The following is a 27,979-nucleotide window of genomic DNA, read 5'->3' on the forward strand; positions in this document are numbered from 1 at the left end:
AACAACCCCCAATTTAGCTAGATAATCCGCTGCCCTGTTTGCTTCTCTCCATTGGAATTCAAAATCACATTCGTCAAACTCTATTGCACCCCTTGCTGCAACGCCCAAGCCATCCACTCCATTGCAGCCCTTGCTGCAACTCTGCCCCCACCATCCTCTTCTTGTTTCTTCATCAACTCAACACCCTTTACGCTCTTTTCAACACTTCACAACACCCCCACATCTCCTACTCTTCCATACAACTAGCCTTCACCTTCACTCACCTCTCCATTAGAATTGCAGCAGCCACGTTCATGTGCAGCCATCTTCTCCTCCAAAAACTTCATTACAGCACCAATCGTGCCATCATCTTCTCCTCTTTGACAGCCACCATGACTGCCATTGATGTTGTCTTCATCACCCAATTGAATACAACCTTCTATCTCCTTTGCCCATATACCATTAAAACCATCCCCTACCATCACATTTTATTCTTCGTTTTAGCCCTTCTTCAACACCAAACGACCTCCACCTGCAGCCTTCATTACAATACCCAAGCCCCCACTCCATTACAGCCATTATAGTAACCCGTAACAGCTACATCGACGGCCTCACTGTAACAGCCTCTTAAGCTGTCCTCTTCTGCTCCAACACAGCCAATACCCCCTATTTTTGCTCTCTTTGATGCCCCGAACGCCCTCCATTGGCAGCCCCGAGTCAGTCTAAAATCAACCCCAATCATTGCTCCTTATCCTTGCAACATAGCCTCCATCAGCAGCCTCATCAGCCATGCCACTGACCTTCTCAGCCTTTTCTCTCATTGTCGAAAAATGGAGCAGCACAATACTAACAACAGCCCCACCTTCATAACCGCCAGATCCTCATCTCTTTGAGTTTCTTCTTCTTCGTCTCTATAGTGTGCACGACTCAGCAGCCACGCTGCCATCATCTCCCTCACGCAATCTCGTCTTTCTCACATACTTTGGCAGCGAGCAGTCGAGTAATTCTGAATGGATTCCGAGTAACCAGATTCTTGCACGTGGTAAGTGTATTTAATAGTTTATTTTATTTCTTTATTTTTTTTTTTTCTTTCTTTTCTTATTCTCCTTTGATCGTTATCTCATGCGTGGATGTTCTTGATGAGCGTTAATACGAGCATTTGCGTGAATGGACTCACTGATTTGTGTGCGTTAGAAATCTAAAATTGACTTGTTTTGATAAAATGGGTATTGAGTTAACTCGCTGATTTGTGCTCATTAGAAGTTTAAAATTGATTTTTTTATTAAGTTGCCACATGAGTTAACTCACTGATTTGTGTGCGCATATGGGTTTGAAATCAATTTTCTTTTTAATAAAATTGCCCCATGAGTTAACTCACTGATTTGTTTGTGCATTAGGAGTTTAAAGTCGGATATTTTTAATAAAATGAGTTGAGTTAACTCACTGATTTATAGTGTATGTGGGGGTTCAAGGTTGATTCTTTCCATACAATTGGCACGAGGCACTCGTAGCGATCCTTTGTTTTTCAAAATAAAAGTGAAAATTGCATGCTCATAGTTCTTTTAGAAAATTCATATTTGTGAGTTACCAAATTTGAAAACCCCATGTTCAGAATGTCTATCCTGAAAAAATCCTTGCTCATAACTTTCCATTTTGGAAAAAATCGTATTCGTGAAATCCTAATTTCTAAATTTATCATATGTGGTAATTTTCTATTTTGGAAATCATTTTTATAGACTTCTAATTTGGAACTCATTATATTTGGAAATTTCCATTTTGAGAAGTTTATTTTTCCAAGTTTTCAATTCGGAAGCTTTTTATATTTTTCTAAACTCTCAATTTAGGGAATTTCTAATTGCTAGTTTAGAAATTTTATGAATTTCCAAATTAGAAATTTCATATTCCCCAACTTTCCATTTTAGAAGTTTTCACAAATCCCTATTTTAGTCAATTAGGAAAATCTTCACATATTTGGATTTGTAATTGAAATGTTGCCATGTGGACTTTGGAGCATAGGTCGGAATTAAGGTTTTTTCAAATATTTTCATTTTCATGTGGAATTCGAGAAATTATACGATATTTGGGGAATATTAGCCTTAAGATTCGTTTAGCATATGCGATATAATTTGATGATGATTGGACTATAATCTTGACTTTAGTCTCTACCCGTCGACCGTTGGATAGTTTGTACTGTAGTAGAGACCGATCATCTCGAACGGACGGGTTCGATGCCTAACACCTTTCGAAACTCATAATCTGACCCCTTACCCATTTTTCTGATTCGTGGACTGACCCGATCCATTCGAAGTCATTTATGATTCCTAGACCTAAACTAGGTGGCGACTCCCATTTCTCAAAAGTCCCCAATTTACCAATCGAACCCTTATTCGTCAATTTGGTGGAAAACGGGTCGAGACGATTTCAATTCTTCAAGTGTTTTTCCAATCGAAATAAAATACTAAAGGTAAAATTATCATTCTAATTTTTACAACATAATTTACATAAGAAATATTTATTGAAAACATAAATATTACCTCTATCAAGAAATTCGTGAAAGTAAGATTTTCAGTATTGTCATTGTTCAAATGCATATTTTGCAAGAAAGATGAAATCTGAACATGTTTCCAAATCAAATATCATCTAAATGATGTAGTGATAATTTGTTCCTGAACCCCTATTAGTATAATTGGCAAGATTTGTCAAAAATCTTCACCAAGAACTACTATGATTCTACTAAATGACTTATTGTTACTATAAATAAAAAGTATTTGGTGGTATGAATGGCCCATTTTTTGAAAATGAGAGTCGTCACCTAGTTTAGATCTAGGATCCAAAATAACTCCAAATGGATCAAGAATGGTCATCGGGTAAGCAACTGGGGTAAGGAGTGAAGTTATGGGTTTTGGAAGGTGTTAGGCATCGAATCCGCCCGATCGAGATGATCGGTTTCTACTATGATCGAAGACTATCCTAGGGACAAGAGAAGAAGACTAAGGCCAATGCTAATGTCCAATCATCATTATTATTTTATGTATAATTCTTGAGAATTAATTACAAAAATTGTGACTTCGAATCTCTTGTCAAAATGGGCTACCTTGTTGCATTATTGTTGTGGTGTGTAGTAAGCAGAAATACTATACACCCTGTAAAAAAAAAATACACTAATGCTGAAATGACTTAAAAATGGTGTTTTTAGACTTAAAAATAATGTGCAGATATTGTAAACACCCCAAAGATTTTAATGTTGGTGTGCCCATATCATAAATGCATTTTTTTATGATTTATTGACCTTGAGAAATTAATTTTCTCAACCCAATTTGTCACACCTTGTCCAAATTAACTTGAAATTTCCTCATTGTAAGCGCAAGTAATTATTAAGTCAATTCAAATACCAAATGCTCGAATAAGTTACCAAGTTGGTTAAATATTGTATCAAAAAAAAAAAATTACCAAATCGGGGAAGATCTATCTCAAGAAAAATAATTTCCAAGTTGGTCTAATAACATCATATGCATGAACAATTACCAAATTTAATTAATACCATTACATGTATAAATAATTACCAACCGGATTAGATTAACCTTATGTACAAATGGTTTACAAATTGATCCAATAACAACACTAGCATAAATAATTACCAAATCTTTTAAACATTATCATATGCTTAAATAATCACTGAGTTGGATAAATATTATCACACGCATGAATATCGTCATATTGATCAAATAAAAATTAATCAAAATATTCAAACATTGTCCCGAGCATGGTCAAATATCAAATGAACTCAAATGTCACCTTGAACACAAACGACATAATTCAATTTGTATGTTTACATACAGTCGATTTCGAACCACACAATCAGGGAAGGAGCCAGGATTTTGCTTGTGTGGGGGCAACCAAGTGTAGAATTTTTTTTTGTGGGGACAACTAAGAGTGAAAAAAAAATTGTTGGGGTAACTAAGATTGGAAAAAAAAATTGTGGGGGCAATAGTGGTAGATTTTTTTACCCACCACTAAAATTTGTTGCAATATCTCACTAATTTATATAGACTTTGAAAATTCTTGTGGGGGCAAGTGCCCCCACTGTAAATCCGCCCCGCACAGAATGATTCAAAGTCAAATGCAATTGGTTCATCGAAGGTATCCTTATCAATATGTCCAGATTTATAAGATTCTCAAGGACCCACTTAGTCATAAATGTAAGTGTGGAGGGACAAAATTGTTTTTCATTCGGATTGTTCATCTACACTATAAACACACATCCCAAGGCAGACACATGGTATTATTTGAAAAGTATTCTAGTTTATTAAGGAAGAATCCTAATTTAAAAGGATTATTCCCCCTTTTTTTTATGTAATTGATATTTTGGATAAGGGACAATGTGATCAATTGTAATTAATTAGGGTTAAGACTCTAATTAGGGTTTCTCTATTTAAAGGCTTGGAGGCCATTGTAAAGAAGAGAGGGGGGAGAGGGGAAAAATAGAGAAGAAGGTATAGGAAGAGGGAGAGGAAACTATGTAACCACGAGATTATAGTGAAATAATTCCCTGAGCCTGTGGACGTAGGCACATTTGCTGAACCACGTAAAAAATATTTTATGTTCTCTCTTTTTCGTTATTTTTTCATTATTTCTATGATTTGTTGGTGAATGATCTTGCTAAAAATTAGATATCGAGGTCTGCCACAAAATCGATCTCCATACTAAGCCAACCTGCATGTTAGATATATACAAGTGCATGTGTGCTATCCCCTTCCTTTTATATATATAAAAAAGAAAAAAAAAAAAAGAAACAGAAGACCAATATGATTTACACCCCACTAATATATAGAATCAGATGTATGTACGTGATGAAGACAAGAACTGAAACGTGGTTAAAGTCACAAATTTCATACAATAAAGTGGCTACACTTTACCATTTTGGTAAATAGTCTGATATGTGATGCATGTTTTGGTAAATTTGCCATAAAAGAAACCAAAGCTACGAGCATAATGCCTACAAAATAAACAAATGGGGAGCGACAAAACTCAACACTTACTTCTTGCATGTGAGGATGATATTGACATTTATCCTATGACCAAGTAAACCCATCAAACCAATCACAGGAATCGGCTAATCATGATAGAGACAAAAGGACTGGCTTATTAATTGATGTCATTGGTTGATAATTATCAATCACTTGTGAATAGGTCGGGGTAGTAATGAGGCCAGTCATCTTTGGAGTTGCCATGGACGGACATCCCTTGCCAATCAACCAACGGGCTGAATTTTTTGGAAAAATCATAATCATAATTTGGCAAAACATTATTGAACTCTTGGTAATTGTACATGGGAGGAGAGATGGGTGGTCCTCAAAGGACGACATTTCCGGAGCTGCCCGAGCCTTCATCCATTGACAAAACATCATTGAACTCTGGGGAACTGTACTGGGGAAGAGAGAAGGTTGGTCCCTGGACGATGTTTCCAAAGCTGCCCTGGTCTTCATCCTTGACGAAAGGGATATTTCCATTAATTGATGATGGAGTACGTTTTTCTGATTTAGATTTGCTCTTTCGAATCATACATATAACCTAGTCCTCCTCCAACTGCCCTTCCTAAAATTAAAATAAAAAACAAAATTAAGAATGAAAGAAGCAATTAAGATTTTGTGTTCTATATAATATATAATATAATATAAAAATAATTTTACCTACTCAGATGAATCAAAAAGAATATATAGAGCAATGGTTAATAATTACCTTCTTCTTGTCAATTAGTTCGTATTCATCCATCAACCAATGGGTTTCAACATATGATTTATGTTGATGATTTAATTTTTACTGGTAATGATGAAGTTATGATGTCTGAATTTAAAAGCTCTATGTTAAGAGAGTTTGATATGTCTAACTTGGGGAAGATGAGATTTTTTCTTGGGATCGAGGTGCTACAAAACTCTGATGATATTTATATATGCCAAAGGAAATATGCATTGGAGGTTTTAAGAAGGTTTGGTATGATGGAAAGTAATTTGGTGGGCAGTCCAATAGTTCCAGGTTCCAAAATGAGCAAAGACGGAAATGGAGACTTTGTTGATGAGACGTACTACAAGCAGTTGGTGGGTAGTTTAATGTATCTCACTGCCACGAGACCTGACATGATGTTCGTTATTTGTCTCATAAGTAGATATATGGCAAAACCAATGGAGATTCATCTACAGGCAGCTAAGAGAGCACTTCGATACTTAAAAGGGATTGTGAACTATGGAATTCATTATATGAAAGAAGGAGATGATGTGTTGTTGGCGTTTACGGATAGCAACTATGCCAGAGATATGGAAGACAGGAAGAGTACATCTAGTTACATGTTTTTAATGAGTTCAAGTGCTATTTCATGGTGTTCACAAAAGCAACCTATTGTGACTTTATCAACCACAGAAGCTGAGTTTGTGGCAGCTATAGTCTGTGCTTGTCAAGGAGTCTGGATGAAGAGAATTTTAAAAGAGCTTGGACATTCTGATGGAGGTTGTACTACTATGATGTGTGACAATAGTTCAACCATCAAGTTGTCTAAAAATCCAGTTATGCATGGTCGTAACAAGCATATTGATGTGAGGTTTCATTTCTTAAGGAATCTTACTATGGAGGGTACAATTGAATTAGTTCATTGTGGGAGTTGGGATCAGGTGGCGGACATAATGACCAAACCATTGAAGCTTGAAGTTTTACAAAAGCTTCGAAAGCTGCTGGGAGTATGTGAAATTTCTGATATAAACTAATTGCTTCACAACATTTAGTTTAAAGGAGGGAATAAATGAGTTTACTGCAGTTATTTTTGTTAGAATAAGTCCTAGTCTTTAGGGATATCTACTTGTATTTGAATTGTTCCAAGTTTCTGTTACCACTTGGCTTTATTTCCTTTAAGTGGGCTGCTTTCTCGTTTCTGTTAAGATCTGTATTGAATGGCTATTTAAGCCAAAGTTATTGTTAATAAAACGGAGTCATTCAATCCAGCTTGTTGTGTTTTTGTTCTTATTTTCATTTTAAATCAAAGTTCCCAACACAGACGGGTAGAGTCAGAATTGTAAAATATTATAGTTAACACACTTGTTTAAAAACAATGATAACCAACTAACAAACCCATCAATATAAGAACATACTAGAAAGCTTCTTAGGGTTAAGTTCGTAGATATTCTTTATAGGGATAATTGTAGGCCTATAAAGAACAGAGTAGAGGTAGAGTATAACACCTGTGAGTGAGGCATCATGATTAGCGAAGAAGGCTACATGGTCAACCAAATCTATTTCAGCAAATTTTGACACTCTATAGTCCTGAAGCCATGATGGTTGACGCTTGGTATGCTGAGGGCAAGGTTGCTGTTCACTTGGAGTTTGGTCCTCAATTCTAGGGAAGCTTTGCAAAGACGAAGATGGATTTGAGAGCTGATCTGTATCAGAAGCACTTGAATTGCTTTGAGGGTTGGCTGTAGTAAGGCTTTGGGGTTGCAACTCCTCAGAAATATGGAGATCATTACCAATGGCTGTAATAGAGCTTTCACCTTCATCCACATCAAAATCAGCAAGTATTTGCTGCCCCGAAGAAGTAATATTCCAAGGCCACATATGCGTTTCATCAAAAATGACATCTCGGTTGACGATACACTTCCGATTAATGGGACTGTACAGCTTATAAGCTTTAGAGTGTTCACTAATGCCAAGAAAAATGCATTTCTCACTCTTGTCATCGAGCTTTTTCCGCTTCTCATCTGGAATATGGGCGTAAGCAATACACTCGAATACTCGTAAGTCAGCAACGCTAAGCTTCCTTCTGTTCCATGCTTCTTGTGGAGTCATATTCCTTACAGCCTTAGTAGAACATACGTTCAATAAACGAACACTCCATAACACAGCTTCAGGCCAAAAAGTTTTTGGAAGTTTTGATATCCGCAACATACTACACACCATGTTGAGGATGTTGCAATTTTTCCGCTCGGCTACCCCATTCTGCTGAGAGGTGTAAGACGCCGTGAGCTGTCTACGAATGCCATGTTGTGCACAAAAGCTCTTGAAGGCATGTGAGGTATGTTCTCCTTTGCGGTCTGATCTGAGAATTTTGATTGGCAATCCAACCTCCTTTTTTACAAGGGCTTTAAATGTCTTAAAGATAGACAAAGCTTCCGATTTTGCCTACAAGAAATATACCCACGTTTTTCGCGTAAAATCATCAATGAAAGTGATGAAGTATCGATTTTTACCATTGGACTGAAGAGTAATCGGGCCACAGATGTCGATATGAATTAGCTCCAAAGACCTTTTTGCTCTCCATACTTTCCCTTTCGAAAACTTATCACGGTGTTGTTTACTAACAACACAGTCTTCACACAATGCTGGATGGTGGTCTATCTTTGGAAAGCCTTTCACCATGCCTTTGTGATAAAGAAGCTTCAAGGAATTGAAGCTAAGATGACCATATCGTAGATGCCATAACCAAGAATAATCATTGACGATTCTAGCAAGACATGGAAGATCATCAGAGTCTAAATGCAAGGGAATCAAACAATTCTTAGTGATACAGACCTGGGCAAGAAGGCGTTCTTGTGGATCTTCAATCCGACAAAGGCCAGTCTTAATGATGAAAGCATACCCATCCTCTTGAAGCTGACCAATACTAAGCAAGTTGCTCTTCAAATTTAGGACATAGAAAACACTCGAGATAGTTTGAGTACTGTGATCTTTAACCTGGAGTTTCACATCACCAAATCCCATAATTGAAACCTTTGAATGATCTCCAAACTTTATAGAAGTTCGAACGGCACTACAACATTTTCGATATATAGCATCGATTTATAGCAGCGGAAGACTATTTCAGTTGCAGTATGATATATTTTTTTCAGCGGATCATTTTTATCCGTCGCTATAAGGACCCAGCATAGTGTAGTACAATACATTTTCTACAGTGGCTAATTTTATCCGCCACTATAGGACAGTATGGTACATTTTTTGCAGCGGATCATTTTATCCACCGTTATAGGGACCCAGGCATAACATAGTATGGTACATTTTCTGCAGCGGATCATTTTATCCGCTGCTATAAAGATAAGGCATAGCGCATATGATACATTTTCTGCAATGGATTATTTTGTCCGCCGTTATAGGACAATATTTTCGTAGCGGATTATTTTATCCGCCGTTATAGAGACCTAGGCACAACGTAGTATGATACAATTTTTTGCAGCGGATCATTTTATCCGTCGCTATAGAGATCAGGCATAACGCATATGGTAAATTTTCTGCAACGGATTATTTTATCCGTCGCTATAAGAGAGTATTTTTTATAGTGGATCATTTTATCCGTCGCTATAGGGACTTAGGCATAGCATAGTATAATACATTTTCTGCAACGGATTATTTTATCTACCATTATAATATGATATATATTTTATAACGGATCATTTTATCCGTTGTTATAAGGAGCCCTGCATCACCAACTATACATTGTTTTTTAGCAGCAGATGATTTTATCTGTCACTTCACGCTCCATTTATTTACAAATGACAGCGGAAAAAAAAATTCCGCCGGTAAAAAATACAGAAAAAAGAGAAAAGAAAGCCCGCGATTTTTCCCTCTTCCCTCTCATTTTGCCCCTCATTCCTTCGTCTCTTTCACTCTCTCTCTCCAAGAACAGAGGCTATAAACGGTGATTTCTCCGGCAAATTTGTTAAGTTTCAGCCACAGAGTCTCTATTTCTCTCTCTGTGCTTCCATGGCTTTGTCCCTCGCCAAGCTCTCTTCTTTCCCTCTCGCCTTCTCCTCTATATTTGCGTCATGGTCACAAGGTAATCTTTCATCCATAAATCATCTCTCTCTTTATCTCTCTGATATTTCTATAAAACCTTTACACAGCTAAGCTAAGAGAAGAATGGAGAAAACAATCAAAACCCATTCCTCCAGGAGGCACTTATCCTACTAAAGACCTCTTCCTCTTTAATAAAGCTTCCAATCCAAAACCCCCTTCTTTTTTACTTGTAATTTTCTGTATTTTATCTCACTCTACTTCATTTCTTGGTCAGTCAATGTGGTTTGTGCGATACTTACTACATTGCCCATGTGAAGAACGCCTGCGCTTTCTTGGGTGATGGAATGTCTAGGATTGAAGTAAGATCTCAACTTCTAATTTAATTTAATTTTTTTTTCTTACTAGTAATTCTTTGCAAAATTTATCAATTAGGGCATATTTAGAATGACGGAATTCGCCACAGTGAGCGAATTATTAACATTGAGGCTGATTAATCTAACTCTTTTTTTTTGGCCAACAATTTGATTTTGAATTTAATAAATTTTTTGGCTGACAATAATTTAACTCTGTAAAAAAGGTTTTCTTTTTTTGGCCAACAACTTGATTTTGGATTTAGTAAATTTTTTGAAATTATTGAAGTTCTTAGAGAAGTGTGAATCTTTCTAAAGATGGTTGGAATTTTGGTGAAAATGGCACTTAATGTAGCTTTTACTTTATTTTCGGCCATCCGTTATTACTCAAACTTCAAGAAAATCTGTGAGGTTTTCACTAAATAGCTTTGGAATCAAGATCTGATGTAGTCCCCCCTCCTACAAAGGATTTTCACTAAATAGGAGTTTAGTTTCTCCTTGTAGAGGTATATTTTTTTTCTTAAGTTGAAACCCATCATTTTTGTTTTGCTGTTCTATTTTCCCCCCAATATTTGTGGGGAATTGTCACTGGCACTAGTTTGGATTGAAAGAGTCTGGTTATCTTTTCGGATGCCTTGGCCTCCAATCTTGATTGGCTTCTCTAATCTTTGATAATTATTTACACGATTTGATGGTTTCAAAGACAAAATGAGGTTGACCATTTTTACAATGTTGTTTCCCATTTTAAGAAGCTTGTTGAATCTATTCGGAGCTCTCCCTACTCTGTATATGAGTTGGTTGAACCTAATTTTGACTGGTCCAACTCATCCCTTCTTGGGATATCTATTCTCGGAATATGCTCCAACATGTCCTGGACCTAGCTTCTTATTTTTTTTGTAGATAAGGTTGATTAACGTGATACGGGATTCAAGCTTACCGGTTCATGGATCATGGTATAAATATTCAATTTGTAGTTCTGAATTTGTAATTGATCTGCTAACTACAATTGGAATGACTTCCATACCTTGGAGGTTGCATGTTTAAATAGACATGCATACTGGGAAAAATAAAGGTCTTTTAGATAGCTGACTTTCTACCCAACGGTTTTGATTCTTTTGCTGCTTGTAAATATTAACGGAGAAAAATTCATGGCATCCCCCTTGTATAAACTCTAATACAAGGAAAGAATGCCTATATAAGTTGCCAAATCTTATAAGTTTTTCACGAGTCTTTTCCAGATTTCAAGTAATGGATTGTCTTTAATGTTGTAAAAATGCATTGTCTCACTCTATCTCATCGTATCTCAAATTCCTCGGCTACTTTTTTAATTACCGTTTCAGTAAACTAGTACTTCTCCATTTTTTTATGTGTATCATTGAACTGGAAATAGATGGAAAAGATTCCCTTGGATGAAATGAAGAGAGCTAAGATCAGTTGGAATATCAGAAGAAGCTATTGGGGAATTACTTCAAGTTCTGTCTGTCAAGTCATTGTCCCAGTTAGAAGGTTTGCTGTTATAAATCCTTGATAGAGAAGCTATAAAGGTGATGTACTGTTTTATTTTTGGCTACTAGCAATTAGAGATAAAATCTATAAAATAAATCAGTTAGAGAACTTTAGATATATAACGAGGCCTTATGCAAATAGTTTTGTTTAATGCCTAGAAGTTGGGCACGCTCTTTCCACTACGATGCCTATATGAAGAAGGGCTTCCTAATATACTTTCGTCATAATGTTGAACTTTCTTTTTTTCAAGTTGCCTGAAATTTTCTTTTGAAGTAATCGAGTGGTGATTGTTAAGATGCCCATTTATGCATACCAATATAGACATTGGTATGGGAAACATGACACAACTTATTTCAAGAAAAACAGGTCATGAATATGAAACTGCTAGTTTCACTAGTTGAAAATTTTGGTTATTCTAAATGGATTCAATTTGATGCATTTGTTGTCAGGGGCCTCGCCTATTACACTGGAATTGTTTTTGAGGTTAGATCTTGAGGGCCAGAAATCTATTACTGTGGTCATGGTTGACCACAGATATAATTCTGTTTGTAAAAGTTATTGTAACATTCAGAAAAAAATGATAATAGGGAAGGAAGGAGGAGAGCATCCACTATTTTTTCAATTCCTTCGTAAATATATAATTTTATTTGTTCAAGGATTTGACAGAGAAGGAAAGTTATGAGCCATTTGTGGTGGTGGGCGATATGATCGGCTCCTCTCTACATTTGGAGGTGATGATATTCCTGCTTGTGGCTTTGGTTTTGGAGATGATGTCATACTTGAAGTAAGAATATAACACCTCATACCTATTCTTCCATTAATGGCTGAAATTTTTTCGGGATAGAGTGAATACTGTCATTGATTTAAATTTTAATATATTAGGCCCTGTATGGAATCTTAAAAAAAAAAAATTCGTGGAATTCTTATTTCTTTAAAGTACTTCAAAAAGAATTTTCTAATGTTTTGGGATTTTCATATGTGACCTTGTTGTCTTCAGTTTCAAATTTCCGCAGTTTATTCTAAGGAGTCGTGATATTCCGACGCCCCCTCTCACAAAAGCCCCCCGACGTGGCATGGGCTAGAACCATAGATTTCCCCCCTCAGGATACACAACTGTACCTCCCCATAAATATGTGCAGTTGTGTATCCCGGGAAAAAAAGAACCTATGGTTATAGCACATGTAACGTCAGGGGTGTCAGAAAATCATTATTCTATTCAAAATTCAGTTTCTGCTTGATGAATGATGATGGTGTATGGTTTTGTTTCAGTTGCTCTAGGAAAAGGGGCTTCTACCTGAGCTAAGTCCACAAGTAGAGAATATAGTTTGCCCATTGGACCAAGAGCTCCAAGGGGCAGCTGCAATGGTCACGACCATTCTTAGACAAAAAGGCCAAAGTGTCGACCTTGTCTTGGAAAACAAACCCCTTAAGTGGTATATTTGCATAACTCCACCCTATTTAATTCAGACGTTTTAAGATTTACGTTGATCTTGACCAACCCAAATAGAGTTTCCCCCGTTATCTGGTCCTTTGTTTTATGTTGTCTTTTATTTCTTTTTCTTTTCCCACTGAACAGGGTGTTCAAGTGTGCTGCATGGATCAATGCAGGAAGGCTGATCTTGGTTGGAAATTCCAAGTGGCAAAAAGGTATGGTTGGTGTAAAAATCCTCTTAACCAGTGAACAATACGAGGTTAAACTCGATGAACTGGAGTGATGTCAGTTCGATCTTTATTGATTTTGTATGAGCTATTTATTTTTATTTATTTCAATAGGTGCTTTAGAATTCATGGTAATTGTTGCTTCTTTGATGCGTTTGGGTAAACTTTGCATTATTTAAAAAACTTTACAAATGTCAAACAATGAATGACATATATATATAGGGTCCCGTTCCCCACCCTAAGCTTTATCCTACACTTTAACAAACGTGTTTTTTCCTACATAGGTTAGAAGTTTTGGAATGGGCTGATTTTTGGTGAGGATGATCTCTATGGTGAGGAGATCATCCTCACCAAAAATCAGCTCATTCCAAAACTTCTAACCCCATCAAAAATGATTTACAAAAAATGGACGGTCCACGATTTTTCAACTTGTAAACATGGGGCTAAAAATTTCGGAATGGGCTGATTTTTGGTGAGGATGATCTTCTAATCATAAAGATCATCCTCACCAAAAATCAGCCCATTCCAAAACTTCTAACCCATGTAGGACAAAACACGTTTGTTAAAGTGTAGGGTAAAGATTAGGGTGTTGAACATTTCCCATATATATATATATATACACACACACATATTTGTATTCATATATCTACAATGTGTTTTGTCTTATGTGGGCTAAAAGTTATGGATTGAGTTGATTTTTGGTGAGGATGATCTCTATGATGAGGAGATCATCCTCACCAAAAATCATCTCAATCTGAAACTTTTAACCTCGTCAAAAGTGATTTACAAAAAATGGACATTCCACTTTTCAATGTCTCCTTCGCATAGGGAGGGAAATGCTAGCACCTATTGTTGGGTGGGAGCTTGTTCGACCCTTCTACATGGCTAATGCCTTGGCCATTCAAGGGGTCAATCACCATTTGTTCTTTTGTTTTATGTAATTGTATTGTGTTTTTAGAACATTAGTGAATGGGCTTCACTTTTGGTACTACTTTTGTCTGTGTACTCACCATTTTGACAATATTCTCCAAACTCTAAATTGGTAAATTTTACAAACATCTTCAGGTAGAATGAATTTCAAATTTTAATAAATCAAATCTTAGTGTAAAGTCAAAGTATAGTCACTGTACTTATAAGAAATGAGTTTATTAGAGTTGAATGGCAGATCATAATTTATGTCGTTAAGCCTAGATAGTTCGGATAAGGACATATCATTTATCTAAATGCCCCTATTTCAATATTTATGTCAGTTTCATCCTCAGGTGACGGTTATGGAAGTTGAGGTTGGAGAGTGCCATTGAGGATGTGGAGAGACTGCTCAGTGTGTAAAAGGAAGAGGTTACCCCCCGATGGTGGCTGAAGGAAGAAAAATACAAGGTGAGTTTCTTTCTTTGTCTTTATGTCAATTTTTTTGTTTGATGTTCTATCGGTAGTTATAAAGCATACCATACCTCAAAATGAAATTGAAAATTTTGAAAGTTCAACACTTTGGAGCCATTTGGGTCATCACATAAGCAATTTTAGTCACTTGGACAACTCCATGTGATCAAATATGAATATCAAATCATCTGTAACAATGATTTATCAATAGTAAAATAAGTCGATAAATGATCTTATGGTGTCAAAATTTGCCAAAGGTATTAATGATGCAAGAATAGTAGAATAAGTCGATAATGTTTTGATGATCTTATGCCATTAGGCAAAATATGTTGTGAATATACAAAGTTAGATTGGGACTATGAGGGTTCCTTCAATTGCTAACTCTATTTTATAGTCGTATTTGAAACCAAAACACATGTATTGTGGTTCTAATTCTGGAAGAGAACTAGGCAGATGATGAATCTGGATGAACTATTTCAATTTATCCAAAGACCTATCGTATTGAACTGATAATACATATTTCATGTTGTTATAAATGTTGATTTTATTGGTATGTGAGTTGTGTATGTAGGCAATACAAGTTGGAGTTGCTAAAGTTCTTTCTATGATCTGCATCATTGTAGAAAATTGCACAATCATATTTGTTTGGTGATGTATGCCTTGTTTTAGATGAGATGCAGGTATAGTATTATATTTGAGCTTATTCCATCTTCTTGAGTGTGTAAATACCATTGTCTAAACCAACTATTTCTGATTTAATTTCACTGTCAACTGGTTGTTTTTCAGATTTAAGATTTAAGGTATTCCGTTTATGACATTATGTGAGGAAACACCAAGAAATGAAGATTTATTTATTACTATTGTCAAACTTCTCACTTGTGCGGCACGTTATCAGGTTGGTTTCTTATATTCAATGATGTTTGGATTATTAGTTGTTCAATTTCATCAGTGGTAGGTGAAATTCTAATATTCATAGTATAGTTCTAATATTCATAGATCAAATATGCTTTTATTTCTCATTTTTGTTGATGTATATTTTTTTAATTAATATTAATTATCCCTCTATAATATTGCCTAGTTTGACATGCCAGGTTCTTATTCATCACCTGCATCACTAATTTGAAGTTTCATCGTTTTATGTTTGTTCAGTTTCTTTTACCTGATGTGTCATTTCCTTTATGTTGGAATGATGACTCAAAATTTATTTTTTCATTATTACTGTTAGAATATTTTCATAAAACTTTGAGTATCACCAGCACCCGAAGTTGTGCAAAATAATACTGATAAATGTTATGAATTCTTAGTGTTCCAGCTTTTGTTATAGATTTGTTTATAGTCAAGCAGTGTTGATCATTTTCTCATAAGCCACTTCCAGATTGCTGCTCTAGCTTAGGCGAATTGAATTGAATTTTTGGTAGATTTTGGTGGTAGTGGCAGGTGTAGTGGTGTGTTTATTGTATATTTGTTTTTAATGTATGCAGGTTGGAGGACATAGGTTTAAATGTATATATATATATATTAAACAAAAAGTGTGACCTATTGCAGCGGATATTAATATCCGCTGCTATATGTATTATTATTATTATTTTTTTAAATGATCTATTGTAGCGGATATTAATATCCGTCGTTATAATTGTTCTATTTTAATTTTTTTTTTAAATTGGCCTATTGCAGCGGAAATTAATATCCGTTTCTATATGTATTCTATTTGTTAAAAATTGACCTATTACAACGGATCTTAATATCCGCTATTATATGTATTATATTTTATTTGTGAAAAAATTGACCTATTGCAGCGAATATTCATATCTGCAGCTAAAGATATTACCTGCAACAGCAGAACAAGTTATCCGCTGCTATATTTAGCGACGGAGGCAACAACGTCGGGTCTTGGTTCCGCTGCTCATAGCCGCAATAGCTTTTACCGACGGAAAAAATACCCTTTAGTAGCAGAAAAATCCGTCACTGTACATAAAAAATGTTGTAGTGCGGTTTCATCCAAATTTGTAAACAAGGATCTATCTCCAGACATGTGATTACTTGAGCCACTATCTAAGTACCACATGTTAAAATGACTATCTTCTACGGCATGATAAGCCATTAAAAGAGCAACTTCTTCTTTTTCAGCGAAATTGGACTTCTCTCCTTTCTCTTTATATAACTTAGCCATACAAGTTGAATTGTAATGGTCATACCTGTGACACCCGTAGCACTTGATATTGGACTTATTACTGGATTTTGATTCCTGGACTCCTACATTGGGATTATCCCTGCCACGTCCAGCTCCATTGCCATGACTAGCACCTCTTCCTCGTCCCCGACCAAAACCTCTCCCTTTAGAATTTTTATGGCTCGAGAACAAGGCTTGTTCGGACATCTTATGTTGGCTCATTCCCTACTCATGAACCACTATAGAACTCTCCAATTCATCGATGGAGAGGGTATCCAAATCATTGGATTCTTCAATGGAACACATCACATATTCAAACTTTGGAGTCATCGACCGCAAAATCTTTCTCAATGATGACAATATCTGTCATTTTATCACCATGAATACGCATCTTGTTTGCAATAACCATCGTTCTTAAGAAGTACCCAGAAGCGGTCTCCCCAGATTTCATACGAAGAGTCTCAAATTCTGAATGAAGAGCTTGAAGATGCGCACGTTTCACCTTGGCTGTTCCATGATACTTTTTTTTTTCATAGAATCCCAGATTTCTTTGGAAGTATCTCTTGCTAGAATCGTCTCCAAAATCGACCAATCAATGGTTTGAGAAAGAAAATTCTTAGCCTTCAAGTCCTTCAGCCATCTCTGCTCTAACTCAGTTTTCTAAGCATTTGTCAATGCTCCTAGTGCTTCTGCATTTACTGGTTCACCGACACCAGATCAACAATGCTCCGATACTCCTTTGACCTCAGAAAATTCTCCATGAGCATACTCCAATGGTCATAGTGACCATCGAAACGAGGAATAGAGGCTTGCACAAAATACGCTCTCTCAGCCATTGAAACACAACAAAGTCGGCTGAACAACAACTCTCCTAGCTTGCTGAAATCACCAAACCTAGCTTTGATACCAGTTGTAGGCCTGTAAAGAACAGAGTAGAGGTAGAGTATAACACCCGTGAGTGAGGCATCATGATTAGCGAAAAAAGCTACATGGTCAACCGAATATCATCACAAGGTAACGAGCGTTTAAAGATTTTTGGATGGAGATAATCGACTACCAGTTCTTTCTCGGTTGGAACAAATTTGAAACCAATAGGTATTTGAATTGTCATGTTTGATTGAAGACAGATAAAGAAAATTTCTCAGAAAATCGGATGGGATGATGAAGAACAAGTTGGAGTATTTATACTTACTGAACCTTTTCTTTCGCTAAGGAAGCCGCATAGAGGAGAGGAGTCCTTATTTCTTCAATGTTTTTCTCCATAGTCCATGAACTGTCTACATGACTACATCCATTTTTTTTCGTTGACTTGCGAGCACAACCACTCGCCCTTACCAACACAGTCACAGCTAAGATGAATTTGCAGCTTTAATAATTTAGATAAGGGTTACTATTGCCACACCAACTTTTACTAACACCACACTAACATCTTTTCTTTATAGTCCAAAATGGCCTTGTAGTAAAGAAGCATGAGCAGGGATGCAAATGGGTTGGGCTTGGATGTGCAACAAAACCCAAGACCAAGCCCCAACCCAATCATATTTAGTCTAGGACTGGGCTCGGGGTACTTGAGACATTGACTATTAAGGCCTGTTTCTTGAACATATGTATATATATATGAGAAATGTTCAGCACCCTAAGTTTTACCACACACTTTAACAAACATTTTTTGTCCTACATGGGTTAGAAGTTTTGGAATGGGCTGATTTTTGGTGAGAATGATCTCTATGATTAGAAGATCATCCTCCCCAAAAATCAGCTCATTCCGAAATGTTTAGCCCCATGTTTACAAGTTGAAAAATCGTGGACCGTCCATTTTTTGTAAATCATTTTTGATGGGGTTAGAAGTTTTGGAATGAGCTGATTTTTGGTGAGGATGATCTCCTCACCATAGAGATCATCCTCACCAAAAATCAGCCCATTCTGAAACTTCTAACCCATGTAGGACAAAACGCGTTTGTTAAAATGTGGTAAAACTTAGGGTGCCGAACGGGACCATATATATATATATATATATATATATATATATATATATATATATATATATATGGGAAATGTTCAGCACCCTAAGTTTTACCACACACTTTAACAAACGTTTTTTGTCCTACAAGGGTTAGAAGTTTTGGAATGAGCTTATTTTTGGTGAGGATGATCTCTATGATTAGAAGATCATACTCCCCAAAAATCAGCCCATTCCGAAATGTTTAGCCCCATGTTTACATGTTGAAAAATCATGGACCGTCCATTTTTTGTAAATCAATTTTGATGAGGTTAGAAGTTTTGGAATGAGCTGATTTTTGGTGAGGATGATCTCCTCACCATAGAGATCATCCTCACCAAAAATCAGCTCATTCTGAAACTTCTAACCCATGTAAGACAAAACGCATTTGTTAAAGTGTGTGGTAAAACTTAGGGTGCCGAACGGGACCCTATATATATATATGGGAAATGTTCAGCACCCTAAGTTTTACCACACACTTTAACAAACGTTTTTTGTCCTACATGGGTTAGAAGTTTTGGAATGGGCTGATTTTTGGTGAGGATGATATATATATGGTCCCGTTCGGCACCCTAAGTTTTACCACACACTTTAACAAACGTTTTTTGTCCTACATGGGTTAGAAGTTTTGGAATGGGCTGATTTTTGGTGAGGATGATCTCTATGATTAGAAGATCATTCTCCCCAAAAATCAGCCCATTCTGAAATGTTTAGCCCCATGTTTACAAGTTGAAAAATCGTGGACCGTCCATTTTTTGTAAACCATTTTTGATGGGGTTAGAAGTTTTTGAATGAGCTGATTTTTGGTGAGGATGATCTCCTCACCATAGAGATCATCCTCACCAAAAATCAGCCCGTTCCAAAACTTCTAACCCATGTAAGACAAAAAACGTTTGTTAAAGTGTGTGGTAAAGCTTAGGGTGCTGAATGGGACCCTATATATATATGGGAAATGTTCAGCACCCTAAGTTTTACCACACACTTTAACAAACATTTTTTGTCCTACATGGGTTAGAAGTTTTGGAATGAGCTGATTTTTGGTGAGGATGATCTCTATGATTAGAAGATCATCCTCCCCAAAAATCAGCCCATTCTGAAATGTTTAGCCCCATGTTTACACGTTGAAAAATCATGGACCGTCCATTTTTTGTAAATCAATTTTGATGGGGTTAGAAGTTTTGGAATGAGCTGATTTTTGGTGAGGATGATCTCCTCATCATAGAGATCATCCTCACCAAAAATCAGCTCATTCCGAAACTTCTAACCCATGTAAGACAAAACGCGTTTGTTAAAGTGTGTGGTAAAACTTAGGGTGCCGAACGGGACCCTATATATATATATATATATATATATATATATATATATATATATATCAAAAAATCCCCTTTTTATAGAATATGGTCCATCTAAGACTCGCTCTATAAACATTAATCTAAAAATATTTTTTTAAAATAATTTTTTTAAAAAAATGTAAGAATTACCCTTTCAACAAATTGCAATTGTGAATTGTTTAAGAGGTCCACCTTTTGGTGAATATTTGAGATACCTTTATGTTTTAAATTTGATTTTTGGTGTGTAGGTAGACCAATGTAAGGTCTTAACACTTCAATCTCTGTGAATCAACTCAAAAACTCACTAGTCAACCCACAAATAAAAATATAAAAATATGAATAATTAAAAATAGTTTTCTAATATTTAAAAAAATATATTTGTGAATATTTTAAAATATATAAAATGTTTATGAATAATTTAAAATAAATAAAATTATATTAATTTTATGTTGGGGATGATTGAGGATGATCATGATCATCATTAATTGATTTTTCGTGTATAAGTCGACTAAAGTAAGTTTTTAATTTCATAACATAAAGTATGTAAAAATAGTTTTAAATAACTAAATAAGCCATTGAAAGGGTAATTTTGGTATTTTTAAAAAATTACTTCAAAAGTCCTTAGACTAAATTTTTAGAAAGTGAATCCTAGATGGTCCATATTTTCGAAAACACGAGCCCTTATCGTCATTGTCCCTAATTTTGTGGGCGATTTACCAAAACATGTGATGAAAATTGAAAAATTACTAAATTGCCATGCTGAGTCTGAGTCGGTAATTTTAGTTTTTGTTTTCGGAATTAAACTGTACTATAAACTCATATAAGAGCATGGTCCATTATGGGTTGATTTAGCTAATTTTAGAAGTGGTTATGCTATTTTTAGAGGAAAATTTAGCTAAATTAAGCAAAATTAAAACTTTTTTAAAACCAAAATTAATTTGGTGGTTTTTTAAATAGAGAGGAACTAATCCAACAAACACAAAGTAGGATAAATATTTGATCAAAAGGGAGTGTAAACCAAATTGAAATATTTACAATCACAATCAAAACCTCCCCAACCTTTTAATTCTCTCTGACTCTTTCTTCTGCATTCTCACTTAAAACAAATAAAGATATAAACATTTAGACACATGTGACATCCTCACCCAATCCTACTAATTTACCAGAAAAAAAAAAAACTAAATTAATAGTTCGAAACACAAGAAAAATGAAAGAAAGAAGAAGAAATAATTTTGTAATACCAACAAAAATAAAAGGATTTTTTTTCACAATTAGTTTTTTGTTTTTTTTTTTTTTCCGTGTTTCATCTAACCCTATAGGTTTACTTGCAAAGATCCGTCCTTCATTAACTTCAAGCTGAGACTATTGAACTGTTCTCGTGAATATTGCCTTGACGCTTTCCTCCAATCCGTTCACGCCTTCATCATTGCGGTAAACTCCTCGTAGCTTATATGCCCATCCTGCAAATTACAAGAATGGGCTCATTATGTATGTTACGATGATATATTCTTACGCTCGATATCGGGGACAATTGAACTATACATCAAGTTGTCCTCACCATTGGAATCAAAATGGTAAAAATTAATCCAACACTACAAATCATGTGAAAAGTTGGCCTAAAATAACGGTTTAATTGAGCAATCAAGATTGTTTAACTCTATGTCAACTTTTCATGAGATTAGGAATGTCTGGGCATAATTGATTTAGAGAGTTTCTATTGCCACACCAACTTTTGCTAACGCCACCTTAAGATGTGTGCTAATTCTTTGGTGACTTACATAGAGAGTTACTAATTGCCACACCAACTTTCTATGTGCAATTCTTTGGTGATTTACATAGAAATTGGTGTGGCATTAGTACAAGTTGGCATGGTAATAGCAACTCTCTTTCCATATGAATTGGGCTGGCGTTAGCAAAAGTTAGTGTGGCAATAGAATCTCTTTTGATTTATAGTCGAGATGATCTTCATTGTATGGAAACCGTATGTACAGTTCGATTGTCCAACATGATCTCCATAACGACCTCACAAACAAGAGATAGAAGATAACACTAACCTTGTCTGTGTCCACATCGCAAAAAATAGCATTGTTGACGTTCTCATTGTTCGGGTCCATCTCATCGGCAAAAATATCGCGTAGTTCATCGATTTCTATGTACCCGCTTTCATTTTGATCAAAGAATGCAAAGGCTTTGTGAAGGTGATCATCATCATTGCCCATCTTTCTAAGATGAATTGCAACCGCAATGAACTCTCCATAATACAGAGTTCCATTCCCATCTACATCAGCCTGAAAAAGACAGCACTCAGTACTTCACCATAAACGAATAGGTTCATTGGTTAAGAAAAAGAGAGCTACTACTAGCACCCCAAGTTTTACTTATTACATCCCAATTTCTTAAATTATTTATCGTACCCCAATTATAGATTAAGAACACACTCTTCAAACGTTACAAAGGTTTGGTTCAAACTATAATCTCAACATTATAAAACATTATAATACTCGTTGAAACAATTTTAGTAGTTGTTTACAATTATGATTAGGCTCATATAAAATCCTAAACTCAAAATATAGAAATCTAGCAAAAAATATATAAAAATGAGAGAGTTTCCATTAGCACCTTACTTATTCTCAACCATTCACTTATTTTCTTAATTTTTAATTGGGGTGTAATAAGTAAACGTTGGGGTGCCAATGGCAATTCTCTTAAAAAATACCAACAAAGGTCTTAAAACTGCATGTTCATTATCCTTGAAAGCCGTTGTAGCAAGTAATTTAAAAAAACATATTAGATATCATCATTAACTTATCCGTCAGTAAAGATGCTTAATTAAAAAAGAATAAGATTCAAAAAAGGGCTGCAACTTGGGCGGGCAAAACCTGAACCTGTTGAGTTGAATCCGACCTTGGGTCATGTCTGGGCATAGTTAGCTTGGGTTCGACATCGGGTTTGAGCAACAAAAAATAAATGCCCGACTCAAATCGGGTTGTGTGTGGGCACAGGTATCGGCCAACCCGATTTGCCCGAACTTGAACCTGAACTTAATATAATTATAATTTAAAAATATGTCTTATCTTGGTTTCTTTCATACTCATAGATCATATTTCAATATGTATGCTTTTACTTATCTATGTATCAAAATTAATGTATGATTATTTTCATTAGATAAATAATTGCTTTGTTTTCAATGTAATTTTATGTTGTCATACAAATATTACAACTTTAAATGTTTCTTATTTTCTTGAAAATTGTGATTATTAATAGAAATATTTGCTTATAATTTTAATCTTAAATTTGCTTATATATGTATATAAACTTTTGTAATACATTTTTAGGAAAAATAATTGTAAATTATAAGTTCTTTTACACACCACTTATCTTTATATAAACCCTTACCAATACTAAATTACCTAGTGTTAATGAGGAATGAATTAACCCAACTTGACTAGGGTTCGGGTTGAGCATTTCATGCTCGAGGTTGCGGGGTTGGGCAAGGCACCCTAGTTCAAAACAGAAATATAGAATAAAAGTCACGGACTCACGGTTATGCTCTCGAGCTACTAAAATGAGATAAAAAGCCACTAAGCAGAAGGGAGTGAGAGGAAAAAAAAAAAAAAAAGCTTCTATTAACGCACAAACTTTTACTTATAACACACCAATTTATATGTAAACAACCATTTGATTTCAAAAGGATAAGTGTGTTGTAAGTAAAAGTTGGTGTGCCAATACAATCTCTAAAAAAAATCTTTTTTGTTGAGTATAAAATGTTCCTTACAGCTTCCATTAACATCCGAACATCGGCATCAGGGATCTGATGGCCGATCTTATGCAGTCCAACTTTCAGCTCTCCAACGGTGATCTTACCATCGAACGTCTCCTTTATGCCCGCAACTTCCTCTTGTGACAAATGCTCAGTGATAACCTGTTGAAGTAAAATACAAAATCCTTTTTAAAGGAAACATCCACTACGTGAAAATCGTAAAAATTGTAAAAAAAAATTGTTGGGCTTCGCCCGACGAATTTTAAAAGCTCAATTTGACAGCCAAGGGCTCACGAAATCCAGAGAAATCTGCGCAACTTTTCTTCCCTATATCTCATCTGCGTTTTGTCCCCTCTCTCTCTGGTTCGCACTCCCTCTCTCTGCAATTTTTTCCTCTCTCTCTCTCTCTCTCTCTCTCTCTCTCTCTTTCTTTGTCTCCCTCGATCACATCTCGCTCTATATCTGATCGATCTCTCTCTGTATTTGATCTTTTGAACTCACAACACTAAAAATGATGGAGTGAAGATGAGATCTAGGGTTAACTGAAGCCTTAAAGTGATCTCTCGATAATTCCTTCAAGAACACTGAAAACCCTAGAATTGGATCCCAACCTTCCACACCTCTGCAACCTAAATCTTCTACTAATTCTGATAATTTCACAACTTCTTCAATTTCGTTCGTTTTTTTACTCATTTTAGAGATCTGATTTAGTTGATTTGTCTTTCTGATTTCGAATTCGGATCCTAGGGTATCATGAATTCTTGTTTGGATTAGTTTTTGTATTAGAGATCCGCAATTGAGAAAATCGGTTGTTTCAAAACGATTCGGAATTTTGATTTTGTCTTGAAGAGACTACTAATTGATGTAATTTTGTTCCACTTATTTCAGGTTTTTCTTCAAGATATTTCCAGATCTAGAAGTTTAATTGTTGTTGAAATCTGGATTCTGAAACTTAGGGTTCATGTATTTATGTTCTTATTTGAGTATTCATAATATAAATAATTTTTGATGATATGTTGAACTTGGTTGGCTGTAAAATTTGGTACAACATGCTTGTTAAATTATTTTTCTGAAAAAAAAGGAAATTGTTACAGGAAAATAACTAATGTTATCATATGGTAGAAATATGCTTGCAATGCTTGATACTAGTGTCGGTGTTGTACAATCTTTGACCCACACATGCATTAGTAGTTAAAAAAGTGTGGCTTTTCTCTTATTCACAGATTTCAGTAGGAGTTTCCAATGTCCTTTAGGGCCCAAATTGCTAATCTAATTAATATAACACAATCAGAGTATTGTAAACTGATTGAACTACCACCCAGGAAGGTACTAGGAAGAATTTGGAACTTCATATCCTACATATAAACATCATATTAGCAATGAGGAGTTGAGAAAACATATGGAATTTTGAAGGCCAATCTTTCTAGAACATTTTGTATCATTAAATTTCCATCTCCCTTGTTTTCTAAGTGTTCACGGTGCTTAGCTCGTGTACCTAATCAAAGCTTTACAGTGATGGATCTTTCTAAGCTTCACACCTTCCTTTGCAGACCCTTGTGCTTGATGAATCTGCTGCCTCATATCTTCCTTCAGATACTGAATAGAGAGATGAAAAAAGAAGAAGTATGTTTCCTTTTGTTTCTCCTCTGTTTTGTTTTGATTTATGTATCATAATCATATTTATCTTTATAATTTTCTCACATTGGTATTTGTTTTTTTTTAATAGCTTCTTCTTGGGTTTGATGTGTTATTATATCTTGTAGTAGACTAGTTTAGATCACTGGAGAGAGTAGAATACACAATTCAAGTTCTAAGCCTACATTTTGCTTTATTTTTTTGGTGTGAAAAAATCCTTACATGTTTCCATGAGTTTAGACTGAGAAATGCATGAATAAAAGTTATGATTTGTTCAAAACCCAAATAGAGTTACTGATGTTCTATTCCCAAAATAAGAACTATAGGTACATTTGGATTTTTATTTATTTATGAAAATTGAGTTTTCTTTGACATTGCATTTGGGTTCTGCTTAAAAGATTAAAAATCTTCATCATTCTTCATTCTTGACAGGGCAATTGTAGATCACTAGAGAGTGTTATACAATAGCTCAAGTTCTCAGCTACAGTTTGCATATTTGGTTGAAATCCTAATAGAGTTATTGATGTCCTATTCCAAAAATAAGCACTATAAGTGATTTTGGGTTTTGCTTAAAAGCTCACAATAATGGCTATCAGAGCAAAGAGAAGTTTTGAACTTGAGTTTTCTTTCACATTGCATATGGATTCTCTGATTGCATTTGGGTTTAACTTAGAAGTTCACTACCTTTATTATTTCTGATTCTTGACAAGGCAGGCGGTTGTTAGGACATAGGTAGGGCCAAAATAGAAATGACATTGTGGCTTCAATTGGGAAGAGAAACCAAAATAGTCATTGAGAGTTTCCTTCAAATAGAGAAATTATAATCACTAAGATTTTGGTACAAAATGAATAGTTTTTGACTCTTTGCAACTGCTTTAAATTTGAGTTTCGAGCATGCTTTAAGGGATTGGTGGATCTCATGTCAAGTTGTCCTTTGGTGAGTCGAATTTGGCTAAACTTTTTTTAACTCGGTTTGACCTGCCTGTCTCACACTTATTTAGTTAAACTAGAATTTTAACTTGATTATAGATATGACTCAATTCCAACTTAAAGTAATTTTTATGTGACTCGGTCTTGATACAGCCTTTGGAATCGCTCAAGATTGGTTTGGGATCTTATGGAACAGTTGATTTGAGTCAGGATTAGTGCTGGACAATCTGAATCCTGATTCTGTTTTTATAAACCATGTGTTTTTGTTGTTGTTGTTGTATTGATAGTCTTAGTAATGACACCATTAATTAAAAGTAATGGCCAGGAAATTCCCAAAATGATCATTTTCATTACCAGAGTTCAATTATCCAGAAGGATGGAAAGATTGGAGGATGTTGTCCATGGAACTAGAGTTTGACGGTTAAAGTGGAGGTTCTTTTCAAGTGACGTGTAACCAATGCATCCCGTCCCGATCAAATCAAAAGAAAACTTTATAAGATGACACTAAGACGTGTCAAGCCTGTCACATCAGGGGTGTTGATTGAGTATGCCATGTGGGTCAGTCAGATTATCATGATTCTTAAAGAAACATGATAGGAGTAGACCCAATAGATGATAAACTATGGGATGGATGAGTGGAACAACTAGAAATGAATGCATTCTTGAAAATATAAAATATAGGAATAGACCCAATAGATGATAAACTATGGGAATGTTGATTGAGATTGCTCTTTCACATGTAATGAAAGCCGATTACAACCTCAATTAGAGGGAATGCGGAAGTTGAAGGTTCTAATTTCTAACAAGAGCAAGAGAAAGATGAAAAAGAAGTGGATTGCAGTAGTGAGATCTGAGATAAAAATACTCTTATATATGTTGTGTTTAGGGTGATGATGATTATTGTACTTGGCACATTCAAAAGTAATGAATGTTATAGTATTATTGTTGCAGGAAAATCTGATTAAAATTTATAAACTATACAATCATTAAGCATCTAACCATTACACCTCATGATGCTGCTGAATCTTGAGGCACCCGTCGACATGCTCTCCGAAGCTTCAATAAGTTTGCAGTTGAGACTAATAACATCAAAGTCGTGCTCACAGTGATATTGTTCGAATCCCGTGTCTCGGGAAAGAGGTGTGTATTTCTAATTATCTACGTTTCCTTTTTCTTCCACAAATGTCCATCTTAATTTGTCATACAATTTTCATGTGACATAATTCCAATCTTTTGCATCCCTGATAAATTCACTGTAAATGACGACGTGTAGGGTGGTGAGCGATGAGGTTCAAGTTGTTGCAGGGGTATGGAAGAGAGGAGGGAGAGAGTAGTCCTACTGTTTCCTCGAATCTTCCTTCAGATATACTAAACTGGATAGTAAAAACAATTTTTTTTTTTGTTTTGCTCCCTTTCTATTTTGTTGTGGCTTCTGTGTCATGTATATATTTATTGTTAATTTTCTCTCTATGGTTTCTTTTGTGCTATATAATTAGGTTCTCTCTCTTA

General features: G+C 35.4%; 2 protein-coding genes across 13 annotated transcripts; one reads left to right on the forward strand and one right to left on the reverse strand.

The window, feature by feature from the left end:
* Nucleotides 1-64: 64 nt before the first annotated feature.
* Nucleotides 65-27,979, forward strand: LOC147383891 (uncharacterized). Of its 12 annotated transcripts, XR_015172558.1 has the most exons (12): nucleotides 9,525-9,790; nucleotides 10,025-10,109; nucleotides 11,491-11,606; nucleotides 12,263-12,390; nucleotides 12,876-13,039; nucleotides 13,183-13,253; nucleotides 14,528-14,642; nucleotides 15,217-15,325; nucleotides 15,432-15,540; nucleotides 25,456-25,528; nucleotides 27,422-27,610; nucleotides 27,744-27,979. XR_015172558.1 is itself a non-coding variant. In XM_086425430.1 (11 exons), exons 1-4 carry the CDS (start codon nucleotides 9,780-9,782, stop codon nucleotides 12,907-12,909), a joined length of 258 nt encoding a protein of 85 aa, XP_086281556.1. In that variant the 5' UTR covers nucleotides 9,493-9,779; the 3' UTR covers nucleotides 12,910-13,039; nucleotides 13,183-13,253; nucleotides 14,528-14,642; nucleotides 15,217-15,325; nucleotides 15,432-15,540; nucleotides 25,456-25,528; nucleotides 27,422-27,610; nucleotides 27,744-27,979. The 12 variants fall into 12 exon arrangements, 8 of the variants coding, with proteins under 8 accessions (XP_086281550.1, XP_086281551.1, XP_086281549.1 ...); XM_086425430.1 differs by lacking the exon at nucleotides 11,491-11,606 and having other exon boundaries at nucleotides 9,493-9,790; XR_015172559.1 differs by having other exon boundaries at nucleotides 9,521-9,790; nucleotides 11,491-12,390; nucleotides 14,516-14,642.
* On the reverse strand, nucleotides 21,456-24,268 carry LOC147383892 (calcium-dependent protein kinase 20-like). Its single transcript, XM_086425431.1, has 3 exons — nucleotides 23,921-24,268; nucleotides 22,200-22,433; nucleotides 21,456-21,605 (listed from the first exon to the last, which is right to left on the reverse strand). The coding sequence occupies exons 1-3, from the start codon at nucleotides 23,933-23,935 to the stop codon at nucleotides 21,558-21,560; spliced, it is 297 nt and encodes a 98-aa protein (XP_086281557.1). The 5' UTR covers nucleotides 23,936-24,268; the 3' UTR covers nucleotides 21,456-21,557.

Source organism: Akebia trifoliata, chromosome 15 (assembly GCF_017979445.1).
Source record: "Akebia trifoliata isolate Shusen 1 chromosome 15, ASM1797944v1, whole genome shotgun sequence".
Lineage (NCBI taxonomy): Eukaryota > Viridiplantae > Streptophyta > Magnoliopsida > Ranunculales > Lardizabalaceae > Akebia > Akebia trifoliata.

Bases quoted from the DNA above. Each gene is read 5' to 3' on its own strand.
- LOC147383891 (XM_086425424.1), top strand. The intron at 12,391-13,182 runs GTAAGAATATAA...CCCACTGAACAG, and splicing joins GAGATGATGTCATACTTGAA to GGTGTTCAAGTGTGCTGCAT. The intron at 13,254-14,515 runs GTATGGTTGGTG...TATTTATGTCAG, and splicing joins AAATTCCAAGTGGCAAAAAG to TTTCATCCTCAGGTGACGGT.
- LOC147383892 (XM_086425431.1), bottom strand. The intron at 21,606-22,199 runs GTTAGTGTTATC...TGTAATTTGCAG, and splicing joins GCGATGTGGACACAGACAAG to GATGGGCATATAAGCTACGA.